Source organism: Schistocerca gregaria, chromosome 2 (assembly GCF_023897955.1).
Source record: "Schistocerca gregaria isolate iqSchGreg1 chromosome 2, iqSchGreg1.2, whole genome shotgun sequence".
NCBI lineage: Eukaryota > Metazoa > Arthropoda > Insecta > Orthoptera > Acrididae > Schistocerca > Schistocerca gregaria.
Genome location: NC_064921.1, coordinates 459,128,545 through 459,153,818, shown reverse-complemented (window position 1 = coordinate 459,153,818; position 25,274 = coordinate 459,128,545). Strand labels below are relative to the sequence as shown.

Sequence of the window (25,274 nt, the reverse complement as noted above, 5' to 3'; positions counted from 1 at the left end):
TCATCTTGTCCAGACCCATATTGATTGTCTGCAACTGTAATGCTCACTGATGGTAATGCGCCAACCCTTCAACACCATACAATTACCAGCGCCTAACAGCAAGTCATGACACTAACTTTACTAACAACGCAAATCTTGCAGGGCATGATCTGAAAATAATTCCTACAAAATTCGGTACCCATATATTAAATACTTTTTCATCTACACTGGCTTAACTAGCAAAAGTTTAATTACAACCATCCTGTCTTATAACTTACCCCTAACAGAAAGACACTACAGAAAGTGATATATAATTTTCTATACCTTTTATTTTGCCCTTGTCACACCAGTGGCTCTCCTTGACCAGAAAATGAGAATAGAGAGTATTATTCTCGAAATGATGGACACCTCACAAGCTGAAGCAATTAGAGGACTGTGAATTCTTCATAGCAAAAAATGCTCATTTGTAAATGCACGATTATCTAACAGTCTGGTTGGTGCCTAAACATTGATCATCTATGACCACATGACACCTGACATGCATACTCATCAAAATGCCTAAAAGCACTTTGCTACAACAGGGACATAAACCTGGCCTCCAAATTGTTCTCATACCACTCTCAAACATTAGTATATTTTAATCTCTACTATCTCTCCTATGTAACTGTATCAATACTTAATTGTAGAGGATGAAAACTTTGCTAGCTGTCACGAGAAATCCCTTGAAGAGCTACAGCGTGCACGCACGCACGCTCACACACACACACAGAGAGAGAGATATCACCTGGGAACGGTGTGTGTGTGGACAGCGAAGTTTTCATTCTCTTTCCTGTGTGCCCCTTGACCACACAACAACCCTAATATTTGTCGAGTGGTCTCCTTCACTACTAAGTTATACATATTCCGGCAGAACTTTCCTTAATATATTTGTATCAATATTTCTCTTATCTATTCTCCTACTCCTAAAATTGCTTCGTCTCCTTCCCACCAATCTGTTGCCAGTACCCTCATCTGAGTCATGAAAGCCCATTTTTATCTTCGAACCCCTTTCTTTTTTTTTCTTTTATTCAATTTCTCAATTTCATTTTCATTATTACTTGTTCTGTTTTTATCTATACACAAAAAAGGATCTCTAAAGTAAAACTACAACCTAATAAACATAATGTGTGTCAACACGGATAGAGCAGCAGATATTTACAAAAAATATGAAGATAAATCTCATGTGTGTGACTATCATTTTGCCTTGAAGCCAGAAACAGCATGCCATGATACTGATTGTGATATAAGAGTCATGAAACCATGTTGCCCGCTACTTATGGGCACCAAATGTTGATCACAATATGGCCAGAGTTGACAAGAGCACTCCAGGTGTTGTCATCAGGAATGAGATCACATGAACCTGAGAAGCAGGCAAGTATTCTTTTCGGATTATAACAAATTAAAAGGAAAAAACAAAAGAAAAAATCTTTTATGTTATTTTCGGGACAGTGAAGCTACATGTTAACTTGCTGTTCACAGATGTCTCAGAGACAGTGTTACAGATGAACCAATAGATGCATGTAATTTTTCAACACGCCCATGTGTGATACACGTCTGAGAGATAATGACAGATGTACTATAGGTCCCATTTTATCAGACGTAAACATTTATGTGATTGTATAATCAGTTTCAGCTGTATTCTGGCTGAAACAAAGATTCATCACTTCAAATGGTCATCAATGAACTTGAATCACTTAATCATGTCAAGTCACCAGTTCAGACACTGTTTTTCATACTTTGAAGAGTCAATGGAAGTGTTCCTGCACTCATGCTCCTGTGCCTCTCAACATGTATTCAACATACAGCCTTGTAAGGTGGCGGCCTCTGTAACCATAGCTAGGTCTGTTGAACTGTGGTCTTTCTATTTCTGTTATAAATAGAACTGAGGGAGACTCCTGTCACCAATAAAATGTAAAATAGAAGAGATGACACTAGCAACAGCAGTATAATTATGAAATTGAGATACTCAGTCATTTTGAACACAGTGGCATAGTAAAAACTCATTTATTGTACTACTTGATGGGAATAAAAAGCCCCACACTTATCACCCAGCTGATTTGATCATATACTAATTGCACGAGATAGCATATTGTTTTAAAATTTCATCAGTCATTCATCCTCATAAGATCACTCCTGCTCCAAATGTCATGTGCCATCACCATCATCATCATAACCATCACCATCATCATAATTGTATCATCACCACAATTTATTTCAACAGATAAATCAGATCACATGTCGTTTTTACACTGTCAAAGGAATTGGAGCATATTAGATTGGTTGGCAGCCCTGCAGCCAGGCGGATGCGCATGTACGAAGCTCTCACTATGTTAAGCAATTAATATTGAAATAAGAGCTAATTTAGTTAATATTATATTTTAGACTATTGCATTTACTTCTGATCTAATCTATCTACTGAAGGTTTTGATTTTCTAAACGTAATTACATCAAAAAGGAAGTATTTCGTAAAAGCCGGCAGTTGTGAGTTTGTTTACATACTTAGGCATAAATTTCGTACGAGCGTAGATATCTGTTTTTGACTAGACTTAGCACTTCAAAGTTAAATTAATTCATGTCTCTCATCCAGAATTTGTGTGGTTAATTAAAAGTTTCTGAAGTAAGTTTGTAAGTATATTTATATTAGTGTTTATGTAAATAAAATAGAAAGAAACTTCCACATGGGAAAAATATATTAAAAACAAAGATTCCAATACTTACCAAGCAGGAAAGTGCCGGTAGATAGGCACAATGAATAAAACACACAAACACACACACAGAATTTCGAGCTTTCGCAACCGCCGGCTGCTTCGTCAGGAAAGAGGGAAGGAAAAGGAAAGATGGAAGGATGTGGGTTTTAAGGGAGAGGGTAAGGAGTCATTCCAATCCCGGGAGCGGAAAGACTTACCTTAGGGGGAAAAAAGGATAAGTATATACTCGCACACACACACGCATAGTGTTTAGTTACGTATTAGTACAGGTTATGAAACTATCGTGTTTTTGAAGTTATTTTCTGCTTTTGTGTTACGTTTTACTATCAAACAATGTGTGACAAGTGTGGTGGTTGCCATAGAAATTTGAAAGTGGGGGTATTCTGTATAGACTGTAGGTTGTGGTTTGATTGGGGCGAGTGTAGCGGAGAGGAAATTAGGGTAGATAAGGCTCTTCCACGGCAGTGCAGGTTATGTAGGAAGGACAGAAGAATCGTGGAACAGGAGGCAAAGATTTATGCCCTTAAGGCTGAATTAGAAATCGAATTTGGAATTATGTAAGCTAAGGGAGGAAAAGGACTCTGGGCACTGGGAAACGGTAGCAAGCAAAGGGTAAAAAAGGGAAACAATTGATAAAACTTCTGAAATTCAGTTAGCAAATCAGTTTGGCTTGCTATCTGAAGTAGTGGAGGAAGGGCTTCATTCAGGTGTAGTTAAATGTAGATTGAAGCAGAATAGTAGCTTAAAGAAAAAAAGATAGGTAGGGATCAAACCAGAATAGGAAAAGAAGAATTCTGCTTATAGTAGCAGTCATGGGAGGGGTGTAGGCCAACTGCTCTAGGAGACATTAGGGACGGAGTACAAGATCACAAGTTTTGTGGAACCACGTGCTAGCCTTAGCCTGGTGACAGAAAACTTAGGTCAGCTATGCAATGATTTTGAGAAGGAAGATCAGGTAATTATAATTGGCGGAGCAGGAAACAGCCTGGCTATGAATCCAAGATATAGTATTAGGAGTGATCTGGATAAAATAGGAGCAGAAACTAGGCACACAAATGTGGGGTTTGTGGAAGTCTTTCAGCGCCATGATCAGCCCTGGGTAAACACTGCTGTAAGGCGTGTTAACACTGAGCTGAACGGGATGCTCCAGACACTGGCAAAGTCTCACATGAGTGTTGTTCCAGTTGATGCTATTGGTAGGTGGGGTTACACTACACATGGCCTGCACCTTAATAGGAAGGGAAAAGATACTGTAAGAGGGGCCACAGTCACACAAGGGGTAATCCCTGTGGTTATTGGAACCAGGCAGACAGGTTTTTTAGGTTAAAGCCAAATTCCAGACAGACAACAACCAAGGAAAGTAGAAGAAAAGAAACTTCAAGCACAGCAAATAGGGATAAAGCTAAGGGTGGTATCAACCTACTTCACCAAAATATCACGGGAATAAAAAATAAAGTAGATGAGCTGACAATGTCTTTAGATGATCTCAAAAATAAGAATGAGATTGGTATACTTTGTCTGTCTGAGCACCATGTAACTGTGGGGATGGAAAATGTCAGTATAAATGGGTATAATACAGCATATTACACTTGTAGATCTAGTGTGGATAAAGGAGGAGTTGTCACTTTCATAAAACAAGGGTATAAATACAGAACTGTTGAAGTAAGCAAATTTTGTGTTGATCGGCATTTTGAGGTTTAAGCTAGACAATGTTGTGTTGAATTTAGCAACAGTGTACAGGTCTCCACTAGGAGATTGGGAGCTATTCAAAAAAAGTTGCCTCCCTATTATGCTGTCTGTCAGACAAAAAGAAGAAGTTATTAATCTGTGGTGATTTCAATGTTAACTTTTTAAGCAATTCTGATAGCAAAACTAAACTAGAAGTGTTGTTAACAACATATAACTTAGAATCAGTGATCAATTTCCCTACACGTATAGCTCAGGACAGTAGTACTATAATAGATAATGTATTTGTACAGCAAGAGGATGCTGAACAAACACATGCTTTACCTGTGGTAAATGGATTATCTGACCATGATGCCCAGCTGATTAACTTACAAAAACTAACAGGGTGTACACTTCAGAAACCATTAAGTAAAAGTGTGAGCATGCTCAACCCAGTATCTATGGATCAGTTCAGAGAAAGTTTAGGAAATGTAAACTGGGAAGATGTATATAATGAGCCAAATGCTAAAGATAAATGCAGCATATTTCTTGATAAATTTATATCCCTTTTTAAACATCGTTTTCCACAGAAAATTATTAAATGTAACACCACAAACTTTTCAAAGAAACCTTGGATTATTACAGGTATTAAAGTGTCTTCAGAAAGAAAAAGAAAACTGTACGAGACAGCAAGAACTAGTAAAGATTCAGAAGTAATTTTAAACTATAAAAATTATTGTAACATACTGAGAAAAGTCGTAAGGAAATCAAGAAATATGTATGTTAGAGAAGAAATTAACAACTCCAGCAATAAAATCAAATCAATATGGAATGTTGTTAGAAGGGAGACAGGAAAAGTAACCACTGGGGTATGTAGTATTACTGTTAAAGAAAATGATACCATATTAACCTACAGTAGACAGGTAGCCAATGTATTTAACAATCACTTCTTAAGTGTAGGTGAGAACAGTTCTAAAGAAAAAGCCAGGCAGTACATGGAAGAGTCAGTTTTGAAAATTTTTAATCAGATTAAGTTTCTTCTAACAACCTCTTGTGAAATAAGGAAAATTATTAAATCTTTGAAAAATAAATGTTCTGTTGGAATAGATGACATCTGTAACAAGTTATTAAAACAATGTGGAGCAATTACAGCTGATTTTTTGAGTCACATATGTAAGCATCACTGACTCAGGGTATTTTTCTAGACAGGTTAAAATATGCCATTGTCAGGTCTCTCTACAAAAATGGGGAAACCACATATGTCAATAATTACCAGCCAGTACCCTTGCTTACAGCATTTTCAAAAATCTTTGAGAAAGTAATGTACTCAAGAGTGGCTAGCCATCTCAACAGTAATGAGATACTTAGTAAATCACAGTTCGAATTTCAGAAATGCTGTTCCACTGAGTCAGCAGTATACAATTTCACTGTCCACATAATAGAGTCTTTAAATAGTAAAATGTCAATAGTAGGAATATTCTGTGACTTATCCAAAGCATTTGATTGTGTGAACCATGACATTAAGTAAGAGAAATTATAATTCTATGGTATAAATGAAACAGCATATGAGTGGTTTAGGTCATATCTACGGAACAGGAGGCAAAAAGTCTCTTTATATGCTTCAAGTGATTCAAAGGAGTTTGCCACTTCATCCAACTGGGGTGAAATTACATTAGGCGTTCCACAAGATTCGGTCATGAGTCCCCTCCTGTTCTTGATATATGTGAATGGCCTCCCCTTCTTATGTGAAACAAGATGCAGAACTGACACTGTTTGCTGATGATACAAGCATAATTATTAATCCAGTAAAAGAAAGTCCGATAGAAAATTATACAAATAAGTTCTCTGGAAAAAATTATTAATTGGTTTTCTGTGAATGGGCTTCCTCTGAACTTTGAAAAAACACAGTACATCCAATTTTCTGCTGCAAAAAGTATAATTCCTTCAATAAACATAACACATCAAAAGAAGTCAGCAGCCAGGGTAGAGCATACTAAGTTTTTGGGTGTACATACAGATGAGAATTTTAATTGGAAAAATTCATATTTTGGATCTCCTAAAGCGAGTAGGTTCAGCAACTTTTGCAGTCAGAATAACTACCAATTTTGAGAATGTAGAAATTAGTAAGCTAACATACTTTGCATACTTCCACTCTCTGATGTCATACAGAATAATATTCTGGGGGCAACTCAACACTTAGGCATAAGGTCTTTACTGCTGAAAAGAAAGTAGTTGGAGTAATGTGTGGGGTTTATAGTCACACAACTTGTAGGCATCTGTTTAAAAGATTAAGAATTCTTACAACTGCTTCACAGTACATTTACTCAGTAATGACATTTTTTTCCCAACAACATGGACCAGTTTAAAATTAACGGTGACATTCATTTTTGCAATACCAGAAAAAAGAAAGACCTACACTATCCTTTACTTAAAATATCTTTGGCACAGAAAGGTATAAAATATCCTGCTATAAAACTTTTTGATAAATAGCCAGATGAAATAAAATGCCTGACAGATAGCAGTAATAGTTTCAAAAACAAATTGAGATCATACCTCCTTGACAACTTCTTCTATTCCATAGATTAATTCTTGAATATGGGTAAATAAATCTGGAGGCATTTTGTGCCATTTTAGGGAATGGGATAGATAATGGAAATATTTAGGTATAACACTATAATGGGGAGAAAAAATAACCTATTTGCTGTGCGCATTTTTTGTGCATTTGACTCATTCCACATCATATCGGTTTTCCATGCTATTGATCAATGGAACACGTAACTAACTAAATAACTATAGAAGAAGGCAACACACTTTCAGACCCTGTTGCACAATTTTTATGCTTCTATTACTTCACTGTTAACTTGACATAAAACAATATGGTCCAATTCAGTGTGTATACTAGCTTATATAAGAGACGCAGAAATGCCTTACGACATCTGAAATGAATGACAGCGATTCTCCTCCTGAACGACTAATTTAAGAAACTATAATAATAAGTACATTAATGTCATGTTAACTGATGAAAGGAGAAAATTTAAAAATGCAGTAAATGAAGCAGGCAAAAAGGTATACCAACGTCTCAAAAATGAGATCGACAGGAAGTGCAAAATGGCTACGCAGGGGTGGCTAGAGGTCATATATAAGGACGTAGAGGCATATCTTACTAGGGTTAAGATGGATACTGCTTACAGGAAAATTAAAGAGACCTTTGGAGAAAAGAGAACCATTTGCACGAATATCCAGAGCTCAGATGGAAACCCAGTTCTAAGCGAAGGGGGGAAAGCAGAAAGATGGAAGGAGTATACAGACAGTCTATACAAGGGCGATGTTCTTGACGAAAATATTATGGAAATGGAAGAGGATGTAGAGAAGATGAAATGGGAGATATGATACTGCGTGAGGAGTTTGACAGAGCACTGAAAGACCTAAGTTGAAACAAGGCCCCGGGAGTAGACTACATTATATTAGAACTACTGACAGCCTTGGGAGAGCCAGTCCTGACAAAACTATACCATCTGGTGAGAAAGGTGTATGAGACAGGCAAAATACCCTCAGACTTCAAGAAGAATATAATAATTCCAATCCCATAGAAAGCAGGTGTTGACAGATGTGAAAACTACCAATCTATCAGTTCAATAAGTTACGTCTGCAAAATACCAACGCAAATTCTTTAGGTGAATGGAAAAACTGGTAGAAGCTGATAATGGGGAGGATCAGTTTGGATGCCATAGAAATGTTGGAACACGTGAAGCAATACTGACCCTAAGATTTTTCTTAGAAGATAGATTAAGGAAAGGTAAACCTACATTTCTAGCATTTGTGGACTTAGAGAAAGCTTTTGACAATGTTGACTGGAATACTCTCTTTCAAATTCTAAAGGTGGCAGGGGTAAAATACAGGGAGCGAAAGGCATTAACAATTTTTACAGAAACCAGATGGCAGTTGTAAGAGTCGAGGGACAAGAAAGGAAAGCAGTGGTTGGGAAAGGAATGAGACAGGGTTGTAGCCTCTCCCCGATGCTATTCAATCTGTATATTGAGCAAGCAGTAAAGGAAACAAAAGAAAAATTCAGAGTAGGAATTAAAATCCATGGAGATGAAATAAAAACTTTGAGGTTCACCGTTGACACTGTAATTCTATCAGAGACAGCAAAGGACCTGGAAGAGCAGTTGAACGGAATGGACAGTGTCTTGAAAGGAGGATATAAGATGAACATCAACAAAAGCAAAATGAGGATGATGGAATGTGTCGAATTAAGTAGGGTGATGCTGTGGGAATTAGCTCAGGAAATGAGACACTTAAAGTAGTAGATGAGTTTTGCTATTTGGTGATCAAAATAACTGATGATGGGCGAAGTAGAGAGGATATAAAATGTAGACTGGGAATGGCAAGGAAAGAGTTTCTGAAGAAGAGAAATTTGTTAACATCGAGTATAGATTTAAGTGTCAGGAAGTCATTTTTGAAAGTATTTGTATGGAGTGTAGCCATGTATGGAAGTGAAATGTGGGCAATAAAAAGTTTAGACAAGAAGAGAATAGAAGCTTTCAAAATGTGGTGCTACAGAAGAATGCTGAAGATTAGATGGGTAGATCACATAACTAGTGAGGAGGTATTGAATAGAATTGGGGAGAAGAGAAATTTGTGGTACAACTTGACTAGAAGAAGGGATTGGTTGGTAGGACATGTTCTGAGGCATCAAGGGATCACCAATTTAGTATTGGAGGGCAGTGTGGAGGGTAAAATTTGTAGAGGGATACCGAGAGAAGAATACACTAAGCAGATTCAAAAGGATGTAGACTGCAGTAGGTACTGGGAGATGAAGAAGCTGGCACAGGATAGAGTAGCATGGAGAGTTGCACCAAATCAAGTCTCTGGACTGAACACCACCACCACAACAACAACAACAACATTAATGTCTGAGGACAAAGATAAAAGTTCTTTAATCTTTTACTAAATATGAAGTATTTCTGATAACTTGGGCAACTTATTTAATTGGTATATGAATCAAGAATGCAGATATTCATCATCTCCACAACAACTATTACAGGTATACTCAGTTTGATAAAGTTGTTTGTATGGATCTGTCAAGTTCCCATTTCTGTCTTCAAAGAATCTGCCAAATAAAGATTTTTAACACCACATCCAATGTTAGTTTTGTAGTTTATTGTAAACACTGTTTACTGTAATATTAATCTTCCTATTAATATCATATATTGTATTAGAGACAGTGAAAAATACCTCCATTTATTCTATAGGCAAATTTTTAAAAGGGTTTTGTATTAAAAATGCCACATGAATGTTATAAGAGTCAGTAAATCTGCTAGGAGAAGAATGGAAGGATTTCTGGATTGAGAAACTCATTTAAGCCTCAACTTTCTTTTTTTTTTTTTAATTAAAAAATCCTAATTTTCTTAAGATGTGCCAGATCACACCACTAATGTTCTGGTTCATTACAAGTTTACTAGTATCTAGCAAAGTTAATATCAAGAGTTTGGAAGGAAAGTTAATGAGCTTATGACAAACTGAAGCTGTGAGTTGGTTTAGGAGATGTAACTAAATGCAATATCTGGGAGTGCACTGCCTGCTTAAGGCAGGGATCCTGGTGTGGCACACACATATTTCATAGCAATTCTTTAAAGCACGTGAACAAAATATTATGCAAACAAAACTATCAACATTTTGCCTACAGTTATGGGCAGCTCTTCTTGAGATATTAATAATGCCAGTAGTTTTATTTGACAATGGCAGGGTCACACACACACACACAAAAGTATTTTAATACAATGAACTCTGCTTGTGAATAGCTAGATTGACATACAAATAAAAATATAATATTCATATACAAATAATAAACTGCCTTTCAATTAAAAGTTACAGTAAGAATATCAATCATAAAAATGATAGTAATGACAATGTAATTGAGGGCAAGCCTGACCTTTGCATGAACATATCTTAGTAAACCACTGTCATCCAAGTACATCATATCATAAAATGTATCAGTAGTTGCAGTTTCCCAGTTGCTTTCTGAGATTTGGAGCACACCAGCCAGTTCACATTCTACAGCCTGTAATATACACCAACAACAAATTAAAAACAATTAAATAGCATGTAATATGCACCAACAACAAATTAAAAACTTATTTATATATTGTACAATTCAAAGAATGTGATCAATATAATATAAGCAAATAAATCAGGGAACTGGCAACAAAGTATAAGAAACCATACCTATATAACAACGAAAAATTCAGTTATAATTAATTACATGATATATATGATTTAAGTTTGTTAAATTTACACCTTCCATGTCATGAGCAATAACAGTAAATAATAAATTACAAGAAAATGGACGTATTTAGAAAATATTATAAACAACATGTTCAGCATTTGCATCATTTCATGAGTTTAGGAAGATTGGGCTTCATATAGCACTTACCTGCAGCAGAGTTTTGAAACATTTCTGGTATCTCGCCTACAAAGTCAGAAAGACATTTTGAATTCTTGGATAGTTACAGAAATTTTTCCTTTATCGCTTAAACCAGTTCCTTTTGCAAAGCCTGTATCTTCATCTTTAGAAAAAATGCGTGACATATTGAGCTCTCATTTTCATGGTGCCTTACTGCTCACAAGCAGTATCATGATGACAAGACAGACGACAACACAGTACAGATGATTATGAAGCTGCCTCAATGCTAAGGTTGTGTGGGTTTAACATGTACAAGATATTAACTATGTAAAATAAGGGAAGGCAACCACTCACCTATAGCAGGTCGATGTGTGGAAGACATTAACAGAAAAAAGTTTTTGGGCTAGTTTTTGAGCATTCACATTTTTTCTAGCCGTAACCGTGGGAGTGTGTGTGTGTTTGTGTGTGTGTGTGTGTGTGTGTTTGTGTGTGTGTGTGTGTGTGTGTGTGTGTTTTAAATAGAAAAAGAGCAACTGCTTAGAAGCTAGTGTGAATGCTGTTTTCTGTTAAATGTTTCTGTCCTCTGTACAGCAACCTGCTACAGATGAGTTGTTGCCTTTCTCTTATTTTATATACTGCTCCACCCAAGAATTTCTATTAATGTGCAATATTACTGTGTGTTTTATTATTTTACTATAACTGTTAGCACGTACACTGCTGTAGGTGTTTTGTTATTAAAATTAACCCATTGGTGCTAGCCCAATATGCTTGTTACTAGACAGATATAAAGGTACTTAATCATTGTTGTAAATATGAAGTGTGCTGTTGGCATATGACCTTCAAAACAGCATTCCCTACCAAGCCCTGTATCATGTGTGACTGTGCACTTTAATACTATATGTTACTTTCATCTATTGATATGCTTGGTGGTTAGCACATTTGTTGAATGCTGACAAAAAGGAAATGCATAAGGTCTAAATGTATTTAGACAACAGTCAAAGCAGTTATTGAGCGAATTATCACACCTATTTTCTGTGTTCTGTATAGAAACTGTTTTATAACTTCAACTAATAATGAATATGCTGGAGAATTAATACAGGGAAAAAAACTATTTTAACAGGGCAATTTTAGAAAAGTCTCTTTTGTCTAGACTGGAGATAAACTTCAACAATTAATGGAAGCACTTAACAGTGTTTTGCAGCAATATGTACTGAAAAAATTCTCTTGTGTTTACAGCACTGTTAAGTTGTTTAACTAGAAATGTTATAGGCAATGTTTCAATGCAAATAAGCCTGTTATGTTGCTGTTGTTGTTGTTACTGTTAGAGTAGAATAATAACTGGGAAGTCTTCTGGGCCATATGGATGAAAAAACACACTAAGAACAGGCCTGGATAAGGATGTACTTGTCCATCATTAAGGAGTTTTGCCAAGTAGAAAACTGAAGGATGAGAACATGAATTGTAGAAAGTTCACCCTGTTCACCAGATTTAAGTGCACTCTGACTTCCACCTGTTTCCTCATTTTTTTTTTTAAATTGTGGTTGGTAGATGTTTTACTGAGATATTGGTTTGCACCCAAGTATTTTGCAAGACTTCCAGAAATCATGGGTGAAGTCTAATCATAAATAATAAAAAATAAATTAAAAAGAAGAAATAAAAAAATAAAAGAGTTGGCAGAGGGCACTGATTCAGATGAGTATTTCACTAAAAAATTAGTACAGTTTTATCCCAAAAAGCATATTTCACAGTCACATTGAGAACATGTTCACAATAACTGACGTGTGAACATTGCTGTTCTCTATGGCTTACTAATATAAATATCATTATCAAACCACAGTTACAGTTCATGCTCTCTACCATGCACTGCAGTACAAAATATAATTACAATATGTGGATTTTATGCCTACACTTCTGCGTATGACAATGCCAGTTAATTCTGTGGATCCTCCAACAACAAGGTCAACCTACAAATCAGTTGTAATACATAATATTCTGTTCCAATATATTCAAAGTGAGTCTTATTTTAATAGTTAGTCTCAACTTGCAAAATACCCTACATTCAACTCTTGGTGATCACTTCTAATTTTTTGATGTGAGAAGATTTGGAATGGGGTGCATAGATCATCATGAGGTCAAGTGAGAAGCTACTTCAATATAAGAGCAGTGCATTTGTCACACAAGAAGCCAAAGGTGGCAAGAAATCAATAGGATTCCACTATATTTGACTTATTTATTGGTTGCAAAATGTTAGAAAGCTAGTTCATAATAACAAAACAATTAAGAAGCAAACACATATTATTTCAAAGATAATGTTGTTTGTCTTGTACTTTTGACAGACACACTGATGTCAGATGAGGATTTGTTGGCCAGCCTTCGGATGATACTGCTACATATACTCCGTTCATCATAAGAATAAACCTGATGTAAACATTACACAACATCAACATATTCTTCCGCTTTTGTTGAAACTTCATTGGATTTCATTTCACATGGAGCTGAAGCTGTCTCAAGTACAGTTAAGTACGACAATGAGAATAAGTTTTATGCTCTGTGTTATGCAAACATTGACTCAGCGACAATATGGGGCAACAGCTTTACTGATGCATTTAACTTCGACAGCATTGGCCAGGCAAGTGATCCAACTTAACTGCAGTGGTGTGTGAATAGTTGCAGTAGCAACATAAAAAGTGACGAGCTGAGAACAATATACCTTTGAATGTCATTTAGTTTTGAAACAAAAGGAGATAATACATGGTAAAACTCAGATATTATGCTTCTTAGGAGACTGGATGGAAAACATAACTTGCTCTTGATCTTAGCAAACATGGTACTGTGATTAAAAACAAGAGTGATATGAATTCCTGACTTTAACAATGGTAATTTTTCTGTATGAGATATGTGCGGTGCAAAAGCTCACTGATGGGATTTTACCACGTGGTTAAATATTTAAACCACTAAAGGTACTACACTCAGTCGTCTGGTAATCTCTGAACTTCTTTCATATCGGACTTGGAGGAATACATTTCAGTAATGCTATGTCAATAATGAGGCAATCAGCAACAAAATCCCAAACCACCAAAAGGTACACATGTCCTGACAGGCTGTTCTGCATTTTGCCATCATTCAGCAGTGACGTGTCACAAAGTTTCATGCATTAGTTCCAATATGTTTGGCAACTTAAATGTCTTATTTCTCGCAAGAAATTCCTTAGCTTGTCTCCAGATCAATTCTGTTGGGTTCAGATTGCATTGTTAAGGTTGTTGTTGTTGTTGTGGTCTTTGGTCCTGAGACTGGTTTGATGCAGCTCTCTATGCTACCCTATTCTGTTCAAGTTTCTTCATCTCCCATTACCTACTGCAACCTACACACTTCTGAATCTGCTTAGTGTATTCATCTCTTGGTCTCCCTCTACGATTTTTACCCTCCACGCTGCCCTCCAATGCTAAATTTGTGATCCCTTGATGCCTCAGAACATGCCCTACCAACCAGTCCCTTCTTCTCATCAAGTTGTGCTACAAACTCCTCTTCTTCCCAATTCTATTCAATACCTCCTCATTAGTTACGTGATCTACCTATCTAATCTTCAGCATTCTTCTGTAGCAATTGTTAAGGTGGCAACTGTAAAAATGCAGCATGTGCACAGTGTGTTCGACGCCATAAAAATTATTGGTTTCTACAATGCTTGTCACTCTGGCTCTTGTGAGACCACATCTGTCCTACAAAACAATGGATATATTCAAACAAAGAGCATTTGATTTTTCATTTTTCTCCAAACAATTTGATTGTGTAATGATTTCTCAACTTCAACGATCTTTTATAAAAGTTCAATAATTAAGAATGTGTATTTTCAATGAAAACCAAAATTTTGAATGCGATATGATATTAGAAACTAGAATATGTGCATTTGTACTGAAAAACGATGGTTAGGTATGACTTAATTACCATTTATTTGATGTATTTCATACTTAAATGATTTAGGTATTCAAACCCAATGAAAAAAAATTTGTAGCATCTAACGGGTTCGTACTGCCACCCGCCACACACACTCGAGTATTAACCGATAGCGCTAAGGATTACACCACATCTATAATTGAAATTTATTCTCTTTTATTTGTTGTGAAAACTGCAAGAACAACTTGTTTCCAGTCATTAACGGTGTTCTGAGCTCGTGTTTCACTACAAAGCAGGTAGCAGAGTCATCCACTTTCACGGTACTTATGAACAGTGAGACATTCAGAGCATAAATAACGTTTACAGAGACTGTGACTGTATATGATGTTTGAAATAAAAATTACATAGTTAAAGTACAATTTTAAAAAATGTGATGGCTGTTAATACATCAGACCATACATAGAGCCATAGTAATAAGATTTGTAATACATAAGTTGGACCTACTTCCAAGGTGGAGCACCACCAGCATATGGCAGCTATGGCTGCTGACCAATCATCGCATTTGTATTTGTTGACATCAGTCTTATTCTTATGATTATAGTAGTGCCGCTATTGTACTGTAAGTTGGATATCACCTTAGACATCCCACTGGGCCAGATACAGTCACCACAGTCAGTCAACAGTTACTGTGGTGGTATTTTGAAGTCAACAGTTACTGTGGTGGTATTTTGAACATTGGTTACTTGTCGATCAGTTGTGAATCCCTGAGAACTTGGCTTGGAGTTGAGTTTGTATGCACACACTTGCTCTTTAGCACTGCTTTTGTATTAGTGAACTACTGCTATCAACCTAGTAGAGAGATGTTATCTCTAGGATTCGCCTTTGATAGTTGCACTGCCAACCTAAATTGGACTGGTCATAGCTTAATTCACTGTATCACTTCAGCTTGGTGTGCTCCAATTTGGTTAATAAAATTGGTACTGAATGCAATATCAAAGTAGTGATCAGGCAGCCTTCTGAACAAAACAAACAATTTTATTTTATTTATTTATTTTTTTAATACGGGAATAACATAATCCCAGAACTCAAAATTGTGGCAACAACAACTGATGCACTATTAAGAGCTGGATAAGCATTTAAATGATTTACTGTGACAACAAAATCAGCAGCTGCAAGAGCAGTTGGCTTTTCTGCTAAAACAAACAAGAGCAACTTTCACTGTACAGTATGAAACTACCTTTGTCCTTTGCATCACAGGCTTTTTCCAACATTTGAGACTAAATGAAAAGAATGGGACTCTTAGCAGTAATGCCTTTTAATGTTCTTAACATTATAGATACTAATACACAAAGTGATATTTTGTAGGCCACTAACCTGAAACTGTTCCAAATTTTGCCAATTAAATGTGGTCTAAACTGCAAGTGAGTTGACTTTTCAAAACTATGCAGTATCTGCCTCAACATTTAATGAGGCAGACACAAGTAATACAGAGGCAGTACAGAAAATGAAATGGCCAGTCAACTGTTCATGGAAGAATACCTAAAATAATTAAGCCAGGGTTGGAAATTCCAGTGTGTACATGTAATCAGCAAGTATTCATAGGCCACCACATTAATAAGAGATGGTGTTAGATATGTTCCTCATGATAGTGAGATCCAAATTAGAGCATTCATTTTACAACACCATCAACGGATGACACACTGGTCACAATAAAAGTGCAAAAGACTGAGCAATTTGAGATTCATTTATGACAAACAGAAGTTGATGCCATGGCACCAAGAATATAAGTATTTAGAAAACCAAGTGTTCCATGTTGTGTTTTAATGACTGACATCTACAGTCTCCTGATAATTCAACAACATATCTAATTCAACAACATTAACTTTATGGAATTGCATTATCAGTTTGTTGATTATTGCCATTTTTCAGACCTCCAAAATTTTCTGATACTAGCAAAAGGGCAAGCAGTGCACACAGACAGGACAAAACATTTTTTCCAGCATGTCCACAGTGATTTGTGGCACAAAGCTAGAACCCATTCTCACTGATGGCCGGTATATTCTGCCAGAAATGGGGCTACTAGGCTGCTGTTACTCACAGAAAGTTTCACTGTAATTTGTCATTTCAGGCATTCTAGAAATACAAGGCAAACTGCGTGGTCCTTGTTAGAAATTCAGCAATAGCAATGCCCCACATACTGCTTATCGCTGTTGGCATACAGCACAAGCAAAGAGAATTCTAAGTAGAAATTGGTGCATCAGTTTCAACTAATCAAGGCAGAAACTTGGTAGCCACTACAGTAAGCAAGACATTTGGTTTTCAAATTGAGGACAGTAATTTTTTGTCAGTCTATCCTGTATGATGATCTGGATTACAGACATGTGACACTGTATGAACCAGGTCTATGATGTGCAGGGAGTATTAGAGTGCATATAAAGATACAGTAGTCAGCATTTTTGTAGAGCTCGAGCTATGCTCTTCCCCTTTTTTTTTATATGCCACACACTAAGGGCAACATCAGGCAGACCTGGAGAAGCTAAAGGTTACAAAAACAGTGGCAGTCATTCAGTCAATGTCAATGCATTCATGCCACTATTCTACTCAGCTTTCAACGAAAAAGCAAAATGACTGGTGAGGATATATAAAACTAAAATGTTAACACACTTGCTTCACATGTATTAGAGGAGTCACAACAGCAAGTGCAGCTTGATAGTTTGACCCAACCCAGTGGATGAGCAACAATAATGACAGGCCTCCCTTTCCGCAGGCAGTCCAATGTGGCCATCTGGGTTGCGGCCCCAGAACTTGCATGGGACTGGGGTTGCAGGGAAGAATTGCTAATTTTCACTTGATGCAGTGATATTCTCATTTGTCTATTCAATAAAAAGCTGTGAAATGGCAACTGTGATGGTTACTTCCTGAGGCCTCAGGCAGTGTCAGCAGTGTATCACCTGGGCTGTACTTTTGGTCACTGGGCCAGATAAATAGCTGCTACAGTTGTCAGCAACCTTTCACTATGGTGTTACTTTGTATACTTGTTATTTATCAATTAGATGTGAATTACTGTGTAATAAGCTTTGACTTGAACTTGGGCCGCATAGGGTACCCACCCGGTCTAAGGCACCTTGTCATGGTCCTTGTGGCTCCCCCCCGACAGAGGTCCGAGTCCTCTCCCGGGCATGGATGTGTGCGTTGTCCTTAGCATAAGTTAGTTTAAGTTAGATTAACTAGTGTGTAAGCTTAGGGACCGATGACCACAGCAGTTTGGTCCCATAAGACCTTACCACATATTTCCAATTTTTTTTTTCTTGAAATTGTACATACACATTCTCTCTTGGATTTAGTATTGCTTTTGCACTGATTAGTTATTGTACTGGATCTAGAGGTGATTGCTTATCTCAATGGTTGGCCTGTGATAGTCACATTGCCAAACTAGCTGGACTGGTCTTTGCTTTATTGACTCTATCATTCCAGTTTTGTGTACTCTGCTATGGTTAGTAAAATTCATATTGAGAGTGGTAGCAAAATTTGCATTACAAGTATTCACTGTTCTCATACTGGTTGTTTAATGGGCAGTATTAACCACAGGAGGTGAAATTTTTAGGACCACTGACACACAAATGTAAAATTATTTGACACCATCATAGCTTTCAGAAATATTAGTTCTTTCCTCTGGGATGAGCAAGGGATTGGTTTGGGGAAGGCTAGGAAGATGGACAGGTCACTCAGACTGCAGGATATGAGAGAGCAACAGGTGGATATTTCTCATCCTGGAGTCTGAATAACCTGCCCTTCTTTCAACCTTCCTCAACCTATCCCTTTCTCATCCCAGAGGAAAGAACTAATATTAGCTATGACAGAGTTGTGTACTTTTATATTTGTCTATCAGCAGTATTAAGTATTTCCCCTCTGGAAAGTTATCACTGGCCTTTCTGTCCACTCCCGACACAAATGCATAATCGGTAATCAAAGGCAACTAAATGAAAGCCAATAATGAGGGTGAGAAAGTGTAAGTATAATGCAGGTTTGAAATCCAATTAACAGAACAGTGTGGTTGACAGTGTCACAGGCAACGGACTGTACTAGACTGTAATAGACAGCCCAGCCACGTAGCTGTGAGCTGCTCAGCCCATGTGACATGCCACTCATGCCCATGGTGGTGATCATCATATTTGACCTGTAGTGAATACGAGCAGTTATCAATGTCAGCTATCAGCAGGGATATTAAACTGGCCAATAATTCTGTCACATAAATTTTACAGTTTTCTCAAGTGAGTTTTCCTTTTGAAATTATTGTTTGTATGTAAGGTTATTATAGATTGTCACTTTAATGTAAAAGTGCTGCTACAAATGGCCAGACCAAGTCACACATGTATTTAGCAAACTGTGTGGACTTCAAACCAACAGTGCATACCTGGAATGGAAGTCGATCAATCCATGTCTTGCTTATGGGTGCAACATCTTCCTGGTTGACTGTCGCACGATCTCCACAATCAACGAAGAATAATTCATATTTTCCTTCAACAATTTTAAGGACTTTAGCCCTGTACCACCTAAGAAAAAATAAAAATTCAACAAAAATTTCACTTGTGAGGAGAAAACATTTCTTCTGCCTAAGGAAAGAAAAATAATAAATCTAGGTATTAGTCAACTATATTCCACAACCAGCAGAGCCATAGTAAATTACAAGAAGGAATTAATGCAACTTTACAGCATTGTGCGTCCAACAAAAGATTCTTTACGGTAAAAACTGCAAAAAATTTACAATTTATTTTATAAAAACCAGGAAATTTATGAACGAACAGATCACCCAAAAATATGCAGATTGAGGCTATGTAAAAGCCAGAGACAATGCAGCTAATGCATCTGATAAAACGATAGTGAAATTTGGGCAGTAGGAAGGAACATCAGAGCTGGATAGCACACGAAAATAGAAACTGACACTTTACATCACCAGCTCTAGGTCTTGGCAATACTTCAGACATTCCTACATGTACTGAAATTACTTACTTAAAAGCACTAACGTATGGTTGGTGTGTGTGTGTGTGTGTGTGTGTGTGTGTGTGTGTGTGTGTGTGAGTGAGTGAGAGAGAGAGAGAGAGAGAGAGAGAGAGAGAGAGAGAGAGAGAGATATTTCACCCATTTGGTTTTCTGCCTTACAATGAATATTACAGAATGTTCTTGCTCCGGTCTTATGTAACACCCACACAAATAATCAACCAATTAATGCATACTATACCGCCACATATACAAGGAGTACCAAAAAGAAACCGAACTATTTTTTTACTTATTTATTCACATTTTAAGCACAAACCTTCAATCCCCTTCAAAGTATTCTCCACTTGCACTAATACACTTGTCTAATCTTTTATTCCTTTTCTCAAAACATTGTTTAAATTCATGTTTTGTGTTACTTGACAGCACCTCCATTATTTTCTTCTTCTTCTTCTTCTTCTTCTTCTCAGCAAAAAAAAAAGGGGGTGGCGGGCTGTGAAAGCATTGTCATGGTGGAAAAACAAGTCACCTGACAGCCACAAATCAGGCTGATTATGCTGCACAGGTTGCACAATCTTTTTGGAACTACCAAATAGAAAGCCTGTCACATTTAAAAAACCGCCTTGTTTTAATGTTTGATTTCACCTGACGAGCTTTCTTCAGGCAAGGTAAATTTGAAATCTTCCACTGCCTTGACTGTTGCTTTGATTCAGGATTGTAACTGTAGCACCAAGCTTCGTCACCTGTGGTAATTTTTGAAAGAAAGTTTGTATCATTTCAGGACGCTTCTCTTCAAAGCACAGCATGATTCCACACAATCCTGTTTTCATTCAGCAGTCATGGCACAAACCTGGCAGCCACCATTTTCATTCCCAAATCTTCTGTCATAATTCACTGCACCGAACTCCAAGTCACTCCTGACAACTCCACAATTTCTTCTGCAGCCTGTCTAGCCCGTCAGTGATCTTTATTAAGGACTGGACAAATGTTTTCAACATTTCCATGTGTTCAGGCTGAGGATGGACAATCAGAACAAGGTTTTTCATCAACTGACATTTCACCATGTCTGAAATTGGGAAACCACTCAAACATTTGAATTTTCCCCATAGCATCACCCTTGTATGCTGTTTTTAACATTTCAGGAGTTCCTGTTCCACTTTTTCTGAGCCAAAAGATTTTCACCACCACTTGCTGTTCATGAAAATCAGCCATTGCAAAAATGATAATCACACAAAACAGTTGTCAACATAAATTCAGCCGAAACTAATCCCGACCTCCTTCAGTGAGAGAACTCAGCTTACTGGCTATGTTCGCTGTATGTGCTCCTAGTGGCAAAATGCGGTACTACAAAATCTCTGTTGAGAATGATATAAACATTGTTCTACCTTGGCTGCACAATATCGTCCTCTGTTGTATATGAGACTAGTAGGTAAGCCTATTGTCATCCTATGCCTATGTGATGCAAACATGCTTCAGTTCAAATAGTAGTGTAAGCACCACACAAATGCCAGTAGACCTGACTTGATAACAAAGATATAAATGCTTTGTCACTTGTGTCTGACATAAAGAGTGATAAAAATGTGATGAATATCATGCTGATAAGACATCTCATTACATTAAATGTGTGCTAACTTCAAAATGGCTGATAGCTGCAGCTAAACATGAATTACATACATTAAATGATCACATTGTTGATCTAAAGTGGTTATATCCATCTGTAACTACACAAGTTTGATAGGGCACTTTCTATAGCATAAACTTTGTAAGATTAAAGTCTACATCTACATCTACATGACTACTCTGCAATTCACATTTAAGTGCTTGGCAGAGGGTTCATCGAACCACAATCATACTATCTCTCTACTATTCCACTCCCGAACAGCGAGCGGGAAAAACGAACACCTAAACCTTTCTGTTCGAGCTCTGATTTCTCTTATTTTATTTTGATGATCATTCCTACCTATGTAGGTTGGGCTCAACAAAATATTTTCGCATTCGGAAGAGAAAGTTGGTGACTGAAATTTCGTAAAAAGCTCTCGCCGCGACGAAAAACGTCTATGCTGTAATGACTTCCATCCCAACTCGTGTATCATATCTGCCACACTCTCTCCTCTATAACGCGATAATACAAAACGAGCTGCCCTTCTTTGCACCCTCTCGATGTCCTCCGTCAATCCCACCTGGTAAGGATCCCACGCCGCGCAGCAATATTCTAACAGAGGACGAACGAGTGTAGTGTAAGCTGTCTCTTTAGTGGACTTGTTGCAACTTCTAAGTGTCCTGCCAATGAAACGCAACCTTTGGCTCGCCTTCCCGACAATATTATCTATGTGGTCCTTCCAACTGAAGTTGTTCGTAATTTTAACACCCAGGTACTTAGTTGAATTGACAGCCTTGAGAATTGTACTATTTATCGAGTAATCGAATTCCAACGGAGTTCTTTTGGAACTCATGTGGATCATCTCACACTTTTCGTTATTTAGCGTCAACTGCCACCTGACACACCATACAGCAATCTTTTCTAAATCGCTTTGCAGCTGATACTGGTCTTCGGATGACCTTACTAGACGGTAAATTACAGCATCATCTGCGAACAGTCTAAGAGAACTGCTCAGATTGTCACCCAGGTCATTTATATAGATCAGGAACAGTAGAGGTCCCAGGACGCTTCCCTGGGGAACACCTGATATCACTTCAGTTTTACTCGATGATTTGCCGTCTATTACTACGAACTGCGACCTTCCTGACAGGAAATCACGAATCCAGTCGCACAACTGAGACGATACCCCATAGCTCCGCAGCTTGATTAGAAGTCGCTTGTGAGGAACGGTGTCAAAAGCTTTCCGGAAATCTAGAAATACGGAATCAACTTGAGATCCCCTGTCGATAGCGGCCATTACTTCGTGCGAATAAAGAGCTAGCTGCGTTGCACAAGAGCGATGTTTTCTGAAGCCATGCTGATTACGTGTCAATAGATCGTTCTCTTCGAGGTGATTCATAATGTTTGAATACAGTATATGCTCCAAAACCCTACTGCAAACCGACGTCAATGATATAGGTCTGTAGTTAAATGGATTACTCCTACTACCCTTCTTGAACACTGGTGCGACCTGCGCAATTTTCCAATCTGTAGGTACAGATCTATCGGTGAGCGAGCGGTTGTATATGAGTGCTAAGTAGGGAGCTATAGTATCAGTGTAATCTGAAAGGAACCTAATCGGTATACAATCTGGACCTGAAGACTTGCCCGTATCAAGCGATTTGAGTTGCTTCGCAACCCCTAAGGTATCTACTTCTAAGAAACTCATGCTAGCAGATGTTCGTGTTTCAAATTCTGGAATATTCCATTCGTCTTCCCTGGTGAAGTAATTTCGGAAAACTGCGTTCAATAACTCCGCTTTAGCGGCACAGTCGTCGATAACAGTACCATCGGCACTGCGCAGCGTAGGTATTGACTGCGTCTTGCCGCTTGTGTATTTTACATACGACCAGAATTTCTTCGGATTTTCTACCAAATTTCGAGACAATGTTTCGTTGTGGAACCTATTAAAGGCATCTCGCATCGAAGTACGTGCCAAATTTCGCGCGTCTGTAAATTTTAGCCCATCTTCAGAATTTCGCATTCTTCTGAACTTCGCATGCTTTTTCCGTTGCCTCTGCAACAGCGTTCGGACCTTTTTTGTGTACCACGGGGGATCCGTTCCATCTCTTACCAATTTATGAGGTATGAATATCTCAATTGCTGTTGCTACTATATCTTTGAATTTGAGCCACATCTCGTCTACATTCGCATAGTCAGTTCGGAAGGAATGGAAATTGTCTTTTAGGAAGGCTTCTAGTGGCACTTTATCCGCTTTTTTAAATAAAATTATTTTGCGTTTGTTTCTGATGGATTTGGAAGAAATGGTATTGAGCGTAGCTACAATGACCTTGTGATCACTAATCCCTGTATCAGTCATGATGCTCTCTATCAGCTCTGGATTGTTTGTGGCCAAGAGGTCAAGTGTGTTTTCGCAACCATTTACAATTCGCGTGGGTTCGTGGACTAACTGCTCGAAATAATTTTCGGAGAATGCATTTAGGACAATCTCGGAAGACGTTTTCTGCCTACCACCGGTTTTGAACAAGTATTTTTGCCAACATACCGAGGGTAGGTTGAAGTCCCCACCAACTATAACCGTATGAGTGGGGTATTTATTTGTTACGAGACTCAAACTTTCTCTGAACTGTTCCGCAACTGTATCATCGGAGTCTGGGGGTCGGTAGAAGGAGCCAATTATTAACTTAATTCGGCTGTTAAGTATAACCTCCACCCACACCAATTCGCACGGAGTATCTACTTCGACTTCACTACAAGATAAACCACTACTGACAGACACCAACACTCCACCACCAATTCTGCCTAATCTATCTTTCCTGAACACCGTCTGAGACTTCGTAAAAATTTCTGCAGAACTTATTTCAGGCTTTAGCCAGCTTTCTGTACCTATAGCGATATCAGCTTCTGTGCTTTCTATTAGCGCTTGAAGCTCAGGGACTTTTCCAGCGCAACTACAACAGTTTACAACTATAATTCCGACTGTTCCTTGATCCAAGCACGTCCTGTAATTGCCAAGCACCCTTTGACATTGCAGCCCATCCCGCACTTTCCCGAGGCCTTCTAACCTAAAAAACCGCCCAGTCCACGCCACACAGCCTCCGCTACCCGTGTAGCCGCCAGCTGAGTGTAGTGAACTCCTGACCTATTCAGCGGAACCCGAAACCCCACCACCCTATGGCGCAAGTCAAGGAATCTGCAGCCAATATGGTCGCAAAACCGTCTGAGCCTCTGATTCAGACCCTCCACCCGGCTCTGCACCAAAGGTCCGCAGTCGGTTCTGTCAACGATGCTGCAGATGGTGAGCTCTGCCTTCATCTCGTAAGCAAGACCGGCAGCCTTCACCAAATCAGATAGCCGCTGGAATCCAGAGAGAATTTCCTCAGATCCAAAGCGATACACGTCATTAGTGCCGACATGTGCCACCACCTGCAGCTGGCTGCACCCTGTGCTCTTCATGGCATCCGGAAGGACCCTTTCCACATCAGGAATGACTCCTCCCGGAATGCACACGGAGTGCACACTGGATTTCTTCCCCTCCTTAGCCGCCATATCCCTAAGGGGCCCCATTACGCGCCTAACATTGGAGCTCCCAACTACCAGTAAGCCCACCCTGTGCGATTGCCCGGACCTTGAAGGCTGAGAATGATCCTCTGAAACAGGGCAGGCGGCTGCATCTGGCTCAGCTAGAGACAGTGCCTGAAACCGGTTTGTCAGACGCACCGGGGAGGCTTTCTGATCAGCCTCCGGGGACGCCTTTCGCTGCCTACCACGCCTTGGAACGACCTCCCAATCAACCACAGGCGAGGGCTCAGCCCCACTGCGGGCAGCAACCGGGGCAACCACAGCGGCAGACCGATCTGGGGACAGACGGGATGAGGTTGACATCCCCGTGATACCCGTGTACTCGTTCCAATTATGTAATCATGAAAACAATCAGATGTTGAATATATTTATAGCTCAAATTAAACTAGTTGACACTTGACAGGTAGTG

General features: G+C 38.4%; 1 protein-coding gene across 2 annotated transcripts in view; it reads right to left on the bottom strand.

Moving 5' to 3' along the window:
- The window catches only part of LOC126325742 (putative ATP-dependent RNA helicase TDRD12), a 445,014-nt gene that overhangs the window by 78,918 nt on the left and 340,822 nt on the right, over window positions 1-25,274 (bottom strand). For both annotated transcript variants that reach the window (XM_049995275.1, XM_049995276.1), the window contains exons 22-23: window positions 19,103-19,241; window positions 10,327-10,455 (exon numbers count right to left, since the gene is read on the bottom strand). In XM_049995275.1, the coding sequence (XP_049851232.1) occupies window positions 10,327-10,455; window positions 19,103-19,241 (268 nt within the window). The remainder of the gene's footprint in view (window positions 1-10,326; window positions 10,456-19,102; window positions 19,242-25,274) is intronic.